General features: G+C 38.5%; 1 protein-coding gene across 1 annotated transcript in view; it reads right to left on the reverse strand.

The window, feature by feature from the left end:
* Positions 1-2,165: 2,165 nt before the first annotated feature.
* Positions 2,166-9,587, reverse strand: part of COBLL1 (cordon-bleu WH2 repeat protein like 1) — an 80,851-nt gene continuing 73,429 nt past the window's right edge. Inside the window, exons 13-14 of the mRNA XM_019522717.1 lie at positions 7,585-7,761; positions 2,166-3,427 (exon numbers count right to left, since the gene is read on the reverse strand). Of these exons, the coding sequence (XP_019378262.1) occupies positions 3,341-3,427; positions 7,585-7,761 (264 nt within the window). The 3' untranslated portion in view covers positions 2,166-3,340. The remainder of the gene's footprint in view (positions 3,428-7,584; positions 7,762-9,587) is intronic.

Raw genomic sequence — 9,587 nt, forward strand, 5'->3', positions numbered from 1 at the left:
GGGGGGGGGGGGGCAGATCAACACCCCTGCGGTGAGTGAGGGAGCAGGGGCAGGTGCTGCCCATCCAGGGCAGAGGTGAGGCTTGTGGGGTGGGGGCAGCTCCCGCCACTTCTTGCACCCCAGTTGGCTTGGGGTGGTGCGTGTGCCCCTTGATCTGTGCGGTATGCACACGGCTTTTCTTGCTGAGGGGTGAGCTCGGAGTGGGCTCTGGCAGCACTGGGAGGAGGCTCCAGCCACCCCAAATTTTGCCACAGCTTCACTCCCAGCCCCGTGCTGCCTCCACCCAAGCACCACGAAAAGCCACAGCTGTGCTGAGCGGCGACACAGGACCGGGAGCAGAGCTCCAGCAAAATCTGGGGTGGCTGCAGCCACCTCTCAGTTCCGCCAGAGCCTGCTCCAAGCCCAGCAAAAAAAGCCCCGCACAGTGCTGGCTCTGCAACTGCTGCCTATGATATGCTGCGCAAGTCTGGGGGCACACCCCCCCACACCCTTCCAGGGTGCAAACAGCAGCAGGAGCTGCCCCCACCGCATGAGCCGCGCCTCGGTCCTGCCTCCCCCCAGCTGGGCAGCACCTGTTTCTCCCCCCTCCCTCACTACAGGGGGTGTTGATCTGCCCCCCTCCCCTTCCACCACACTGGACTTACCACCTTATGGCAGCTGTATCAGATCAGTATTGGCTAATATGCCTCCTTAAATATCAGTTAATATTGCCCCCCAAAATCTCTATCGATGCACCCCTATTATTCAGTCTCCAATATCATGTCAAAGGCCATCAAGAATATTAAAAATACATAAATCACTGTCTGGTATTAAGGATTTAAAAAAAGAAAATTTTTAGATAGTAAACACAAGTACACAACTTTGTGTAGGACACTTTCATAAGCAACTGTTGTCTATTTTCCAGGCAAGGTTCAATGTTTAACCAAGTCCAAACCTGTCATGTGAAGTATAAAAGTGACTTTTAAACCCTGCTGGGATTAGAATGATTTTGTAAATGCTATATGGGAGGGATTTCAGTTTGTTAATCATGAAGATGTTATGCATACATTTTCAATACAAGGAAATAAACATTGCTTACGAGAGCTATTTTCCTTCTGGTTTTAATATACCTTTTCTACTATGTATGACACACTACTGGTATACTTGCCTTCTAGAGTTCACATTCGGAGTGGTGGCATCCTTTCAACTTATGCATATTCTACTGTGTGCAATAAAAAACAGGGCAAGCTAGTACTGACATATTCTCCATGGGTCATTTTGCAGGAAAGGACAAAAGAAATATAGTTAGTTAGTTAGTGTGAAGGTCCAACCCAAAGGCTAAAAAAAAATAGTCAACATCTAAGGAAGGTTAAGTTGAGTTTCCCTTCTCACTTAAAAGAATTAGACTCCACAGGTACCAGCTTGTGAAAAAGTCAGAGAGTCTAAAGCCACAGTGTGTTAAAACTGAATTAGTCATGCAAGGAGGTTTTTGAACATTCTGGCAAAAAACTGAAGCATTAAACATGAAGGTGCAAATGGAAAGGTATTCCTTTAGTGGTGGAATCAGTAAATTATATAAATGTTTGATGATTTGTATTCAGCCTTCTGAGGAGAGCTACAATTTTAGTCTGGTAACCAGCAAAGGTTCCTTCTTTTTTCTACCTTCCCTGAAGATAAAGGAGCATCTTTATCTTAGATGAAGTTAAGCATAAAAGACAAAAACTTAGAAAAAGCAGCCACCTGTTATGTCACCATGTTTTCTGGTATACCACTTTGGTTCTTTTGCAATAAGCTCTCTAAGATCTGCTGAGACAGAAGGTGATCATCTCTTTTTTCATTCACAATTTGGTATCAGGTCTTATATGGTTAAAAAGAGAGGAGTTACATTTTTACTGTAAACTGTAAAGAAAGGGAAGGAAACACGAAACAAAAGTGCATTAATAAATGCTCATGAACTACGGTATTTATGAATTCTTGTCAAGTTTTATGAATAAGTTACCTAATTTTTCTTCCAAGTCGTGACATAATTCACTTCTGGCTAGTGAAGTTATGTAAACCGATTCCAGGTTACTGAACAAAAAGTTTTGCAGTCAGCCACTAAAAAAAAATCTCTTGTAAGTTCCTTCAGTTAAAAAAACACTGAATATTATTTTATACCGTACAAAATAAATATATTGTTAAAAGAATAAAATTCAACAATTACTTTTATTTAACCATAAGCCAACATGAAATCTTTTAGGAAATGGCACAAAACACAGATTTTCCAGTAGACATCCTCTGTACAGTAGTTGGATTGTAGCTATGATTACAAATGAATCATTTCTTCCCTTGAAAATGTATCATCCTGACAGGAAATACAAAAAGTTATATATGTTCCAAATTAACAGTATAATTTTATTTCAGTATCAAATGTTTATTGAATAACAGAAGATTTTAGACATTGAAATAAACTTTGTAAGCTTTGAATTATTGTTTTAATTTAAAATAATAATTTTTCATATGAATAATTTCAAAGATTTTACAATTAATTAGTTATACTTCATGAAGGAACTCTTTCTTTTGTAATTTTGCTACCATTAAGTCTTGGCATGTATGGAAGTATTTAAAAAGGTATACAGAAGACTATGATCATTAGAATGTTGGAATAATACTATACACAAAAATTATTCAATAGTAGAATGAGAAAAGCTATATTATTAAGAAAAATCTTAAAATAGAATGAAAGAAAAAACTTTAAATAATTTATGCCCTGATTTTTTGTTCAATACCAGAAAAAGTAGTTAAAGAGATAAAAACAAAATGGTGGGCCCAACTTTTAGTGGAAAAAAGGAAAAAAATATACTTTAAGAGAGGCTAGAGTGTGCTTCAGTGAACATAATTATCATTTTCTATTAATTACTACAACATTTAAGTTAAAGTGACGTTGAGGCAACAAGTGGTAGAGATTATTTGAGTTCACAAAATTTGTTAACATAAGTATTATAAAATTACAAAATTAAGAATCTGAAATTCTCAGACTTCTCTTAATCAGTATTTCTCAGCATGTTGCTGTCATTCACTCCTGAAGGTACAAAGTTGAAATCAACTTTTGATTCATTCATCAATAATAATAAAAACATTTGCACCTTGTTTTAAGTTCTGAAGCAGCATTTCCAACTTCAAGAAAAAAAAGGCAAAATATAACTATAAATTACATTCTAATAAATCTTTCCCAGGCATTAGGAGTCCCAGCATGAAATTCCTATATTTTCATTGACAGTATATATTAACATACACCTGCATTTACATTTTCAATAATTTGCCATTAGTATTAAGTCTGTCTTTGAAGTAACAGTAAAGTGCAAAATATTTGGTATAATATCTAGTGATTATGTTTTGCTTCTGTGGAGTATGAGCGACTGATCATGGATCTTCCATTGATAGAGACTGTGCTGGATGGAGCTCCAACCTAGAAGAAAGAAAAATAACTTTTTAATAGAAATACTTGTTGACTTATAAAAAATCTCCTTACCCATTTGTGTATTACAAATGTACCAACATTTAGTTCAATTTATTATTTCTCAAAGAAAATAATTTTAGTACTACTGTGGCATGTACATTTTAAACAGAATTAAGGGTGCAAGTCTCTTCATTAAAAGTCTACATAATACCATTATCTAGAGTCTGGAGATCTGCTGACATCTTGAAGAAAAATGTTAAACCAGTATACCTTCCCTTAAACAAGTGCTCAGTAGAACTGATTCCAGACAAACTTCTTGTTTTAGATGCTTTCCAAAATAACAGAGCAGATTTTTAAAATGGTAGTAACCGTGAATCTTGAGTTAAGGCAAAGGCCCAGTTTTCAGTCATTCTACATAGGCCAACAATTCCAATTAGTCAGTAGGATTTGTGGGTGCTCTGCAATCCAGAAACAGATTTTAGACTAGCACAGTTCAGTTATTCTGGAGGGAGGAAAATAATTAAAAACTACCTTAAGTGATCCACCTAGGCTAGTCACTACTGAGGTCTTTATTCAACAGGAAAGATCCACAGCACAAAAGGCCATAAACATTGGCTCTGCATGCTGGCAAGTTATTAAAGAAGTGGGGGGGGGAACTTGGCTGGCTCTGCTAGCATTTGTCTCGTTTTCTGAATGCTTCCCTTAGAGATCTGAGCAAGAGGAGGGATGTGGAATGCACATGATATACCTTTTACCTCATTCAACATGACCAAATATTAGCCCATTTTCACCCACAGCATCAATTAATGGAAGCTATGAGTTCATTCACTCACAGTGTTCTTTCCACACCTGGATCGCTATCTTGATGTTATCCCACTGATGTAAGTGTTTTGTTTTCCCATTTGGTACAATATGCTCTGCTCTTAATTTTAAACATTTAATAAAAACATTGTCTGAATTCATCAGCACAACAGATCTAAAAATACAGTTGATATCAAGCTTCCTCCCTTGCCCTCGAATCATACTTCACCTCCCATTTTTTTTGAGAGAGAACAGTACAGTCATTAATGTTTTACAGATTTTGGAATTACAATTGCTCCCTCACCTGAACAGGCTTCACAAAACTCTCAGTTCCCTATGCTGCAGAATACTTGTAGGTACAGCTTAGGCTTCTTTAACCTTTCAATACTCCCTTAAAACAAGCATTCTACTGAAAATATAAAAATGTTATAGTTTAATCTCAGTATGATCTTTCCTTTCCAACATAAGAAATAGTTTTAAATGATCTCACGTGTTTTCTTGTAGACATTTTTCTGTCATCTAGTGCAACTTGACCAAAGGATAATATTGAACAAATATATTAAGGGCCCATTTGCTACTTTTTTTTTTTAAGCATTCAATCTATTTGGGATATTTTCCTTGAATTGAATACAATGTTTTCAGATGCTAAGGCAGTAGTAGATGATTTTTAAATTTATTTCTCACTTTACTGTCCACAATACAATTATGTGTAGAATAATGTTGCAATAAATTACAATAATAAAAAGCACAACGGAAGACAACCATATTTCTTGCAAACCAGATAGGGTCAGATTTCTACTCAGCCTATGGAATTTCAAAAGTTGATTAATAAGCATGGTTCTTAATTGATTTGTGATTAGTTGGCAGATTATTTACTACTATAAAGTTATTGGTTTGCCACTCTTAGCAACCACTAGATAATACTGAATTATCCTGGCATGCCAAAAATTATGGCATTTCAGAATTATCTATTTTTTTTTGCCAAGGGGATGCCAGGCATGGGGACCTTTAAAATACCATTCCACTGTCATGCTTCAGATAAAATGACAGGCTTGCTACCTCAAGTAGGATGAAGATGAGTGCCAAAATATAGAAAGCCAGGAAATCCACTTTCTCCCGAATCTAATTTTTCCTAGGAAAGCAATTGTTTCTATTATGTCTTTACCAGGGAATATATTTGAAGCACATTTGGGGTTGAGGGTGTTCTAACAGAAAATACTAGAGCAGAATAATATTTTCTTTTTCTGCAAAGAAAGACCTGAGACAGAACAGGCTTCTGGGGATGTCCAGTTACTCATGGGAACAAGTGACAATTGCACATTTTGCAAGCCCTCCATCTCTAGTCATGTTCCACTGAAGCATGAAGCAACACAATTAATATTTTTGCCCTTGAAAAATAAACCCAAAATATGCCGTTTCATTTGGATGCCTCTTCCTTGTAAAACTATGTTCTAGAAGTAGGAAATTATCAGAGTACGTGTCACAAATTCCTGAAGCCCTGAGTTTCTCCCTGCTGTACCATTGCTATACTAAGGAACAGACCTGGGATAACTCTTTATCTTCACAAACCTCAGCTCAAGTGCTCTTATACTAGACCTCACAGCTGCAGAAAGTGAATCAGCCCTAGGTGGCCTCCTCTTTGGGCTGTGAAAGAAATTTTACAACTCCTTTGCTGTAGAAAGGATTAGCCTGGAATATTACTTGCCCAGAGATCACTCTTCACCACAGGCAATGAGACAAAACAGCAACAAAAAACCCCCTTATTATTATGGGAAAAGAAAGAATTATACAAGCAAAACTAACCATAATTTTGAAGACAGAAAAACAAGATAAGAAAAGTTTCTTGCCTACTCATCTGACTACACCTTAGCCCCCTTGAGAGTCCTACTAGTGGTTTTAGATATCAGCCTCCTGCTGACTGTACAAGCCCTGGTGTCTGGGGCCTGAACTCTTCTTGGTCTGGGATCCAAAGACCTTGATTCTACCTTAGCTTGGAGGCTTTTTAGACCCCACCTATCTCCCTGCCCACCCCACCACCCCCCATAAAATTATTTCTAATTGCTCGTGAATTCCCAGAAACGTTTGGTCTGCCTGAGGCACCTGGAATTCCTCTGCCTGATGGCCATTTCTCTCAGATGCCTTTTCTATAGGGGAGCTTCTTTCCTTATTACAGGCAGAACTGGGTGCCCAACCCAATAATGTCTTCTTTTGCTTGTCTGCAAGTGGCAATAGTATAAGTATGCATGCCTCAGTCCCTTGACTAACCCATGTCCAAAATTATCAAGATATATATAGACAGCATACTATAATCTTTACAGTGATAAGCAGCATAAATGAATATAGTAAAACGTGGGGTTTCCAATGAAACCAGATACCATATCAGTGCAACAAAACAAGACAACGTTCCTGACATCCCACAAACATCCATAATGGGTTTTGTTACCATGGGCCCACATCTACATGTGCCAAGGACCATGCATTTGGTACTGGGCAATCATTTGGTACTTGCACTGGTACTTGCTTTAGGTCTGCTTTAGTTCTGCAAATGACTGCACACTACCTATGGGTACTGCACAGTCCTGGCAGCTCATGATTATTTTTAGATGCTATGTTGCCATAGCGATGAGTTATGGCGACATAGCTTATCGCTACAGCAATGCAGCATCGGCATCATAGTTTGTGCCTGCCAATGCTACAGCTACATGGCATCTCATGTAGATGCGCCCAGTATGTACTAATCATATAGCTACAGGTTGCATTTTTTTTACACACACAAAGATTTGTATCAAAGCTAAGAGTTCCCTGGGGAAGGGGTGAAGGGGTGGGTTGAGAAACAGGAAATTAAAAAGAAAATGAATTTATTTAAATCAGAGTTTTTGCAAAGATAATATGAAAAAGTGATCTCTGCAATTTCCCCCTGGAATCACTGACCAAAAACACCCACCAGTAAATAAACTGTCTACAATCCACAAGAAACTGATTTTCAACTTTTACTTGTGAACTGTTGTGGGAAGACTGTAGTTAATTTAGGTTTAAGTACAGCAAAAGTCTTAAAATCCATACCTATTCATTAAAGCATTTAAACACAGGCATGTTTTGGAGCAGTTTGTTAAATAGAGGGGCTCAAATGAGTCCATAATAATAACAAATTTATTTCAGAAAGATCATAATACCTCTATCTGAAAACATGTCAGCATAAAACATTTCCAGATACCTTTATATATTTGCACTGGCATAACAAAACCCCACCTTCAGAAGACTTCTCCATCTTAAAACTGAGACTGACTGCTTTAGACATGAATTTGTTAAATTTTCAAATAAGTATTGTTAGTCAATTACAATGATGTAATGATAAAAAAACTCACCCTTTTCAATTTGGCAGCGGCATCACCAGAGCGTATTGCAGCCAGCACAGTCTGGTGAATCTGTTCTGGGTCAGGGTGTTGGGTTGTTAAAGCAGCTTGCTTCTTGAAAGTAGCAGTAGGGTGGTCAGTTGAACATTGAACCTGTCTGTTCTGATCATTGTCTGCAAAGCTAATTTTCTATGAATCAAAAAAAACCCAAACCAATTGTTAGGTCATGAGCGGCAATAAGCAGCAGTCAGGCTAAACATTATATAAAAACACACTGTATACAACTTTACATACAAGGTTCTACTATTATTCTAAAGTTTTGCTTCATTCATTAAAGACAACTGCTACTTATATATTTGCATCTTACAAGTTATGTGTGGGGGCATATACCCCCAAACTGATAATGCCATAAATGACTCATGAATTTTCAAAACAAAGTTTAGGAGTCAAAAGGATTCAAGGAAAGAGTTAAAAGAGGACACTCTCTCAACAAGCTTTTAGAAGTTATGAATTTTCCCCTTTTTGTTATTTATGTAGCTTAATTAATGTGAAATTGAATTTAGCTCATTTGCCTGCAAGCCCTTTACCGGGTCTTGGAGAGTTTTGGGAAACAGGCAGCTTCTTCTGTACCACAGGATGAAGAGGGGAACCAAATCATTCACGTTTAGATTCAGGGATTTGGACTCCCTTCCAGCCCCAGTTTTCTATGGTTTACATATGTATTCTAAAACTCAGTATATGAATTAATATGGATGCCAGCATGGCTAAGATTGGGCCTGCCCACAGTCCTAAGCTGCCCTTTTACTCTTTTGGACCTCAGCTTTCACTTTAAAAATAAAAAACTTCAAAATATGACAAATTTGAACTAGGGGTGCACCAATACTTTATGGCTGGTTAATTATCGGTCATCGGTATCAGCCAATACCGATACAACAGCAGACATGCAACACAGCAGCTTGGAGAGCAGTGTATAGCCAGTAAGTCTGGGGAGTGGGGGTGGAAAGGAGAGTGGGGGGGGCAGATTGAGGCCCCCATGGTGAGGGAGGGGGTGGGGCTGGGGCAGACATTGCCCAGCCTGGGTGGGGAAGAGCAGAGGATGGAGCTGTGGGTGGCTCATCTGCAGGGTATGGTGGGTGGGAAGCAGCTCCCCACCACTGCGCACACCTCCATGCCCCTTCCCCACCACAGACTTACAAGCTGGATGCTGTTCTTCAAGCTACCAGGCTGCATTTCTGGCTACATGCATGCTGCAGCTGTGCATATGTATACAACATTTATCGGTAACATTATCGGCTACCCAGACAAAAAAGTCGATCGCCAATAATGTCAGTTTTCCTTTTATCGGTGCCAATTTGATATGGACCGATATATCAGCACACCTCTAATTTTAACTACATCACGTATTAATGCATGTATTAAAAGAAAATAATATATTAATATCTATACAATGCACTGTGCAACAGCTCACTTGGGGGTCACATTGATAAAGAGTCACCAGTTCTTCCACCTGGCTGCCCCCAAATCAAGAAGCACCAAAGCTGGATATCTGATCTCTAACAAGAAGTAGCCAAGACCAAAGGTGTTAATATGGTCATCTGACCTCTATGAAACATAAGGTCTATATAACACCTCCCTAAAATGGAGTCAAGCATAATCATCTTTTGAATCCACTGTGCATACATTTCTGGGATTAGTATCTCAGTTCCGTGTCCATAACAAATGGAAACTATGATTCCTTTCAGGACAGTGTAGATGACTTGTGCAAGACAACACAAGGAAATCAATCAGCTTCCTTAGGGTTTATGTATAATACTTCAAAAGGGTTTACTGTTAGGGCTACCTCAGTATTGGAGATGCAGCTTAGACCAGCAAAACCAGCGATTTGGATGCAATAACTAACACCACCCAAAGAATATTTTTGCCTGTATAATTTCATTTGTATTCAAGTTTTTACTGGCAAACCTCTATTTGTTGGAGGTGAGATTTTTCAAACTCACCAGTTTTGGACAAAAAAA

This window comes from Gavialis gangeticus, unplaced genomic scaffold (assembly GCF_001723915.1).
Source record: "Gavialis gangeticus isolate Ggan-Ray unplaced genomic scaffold, GavGan_comp1, whole genome shotgun sequence".
In the NCBI taxonomy this organism is placed as follows: Eukaryota; Metazoa; Chordata; order Crocodylia; family Gavialidae; genus Gavialis; species Gavialis gangeticus.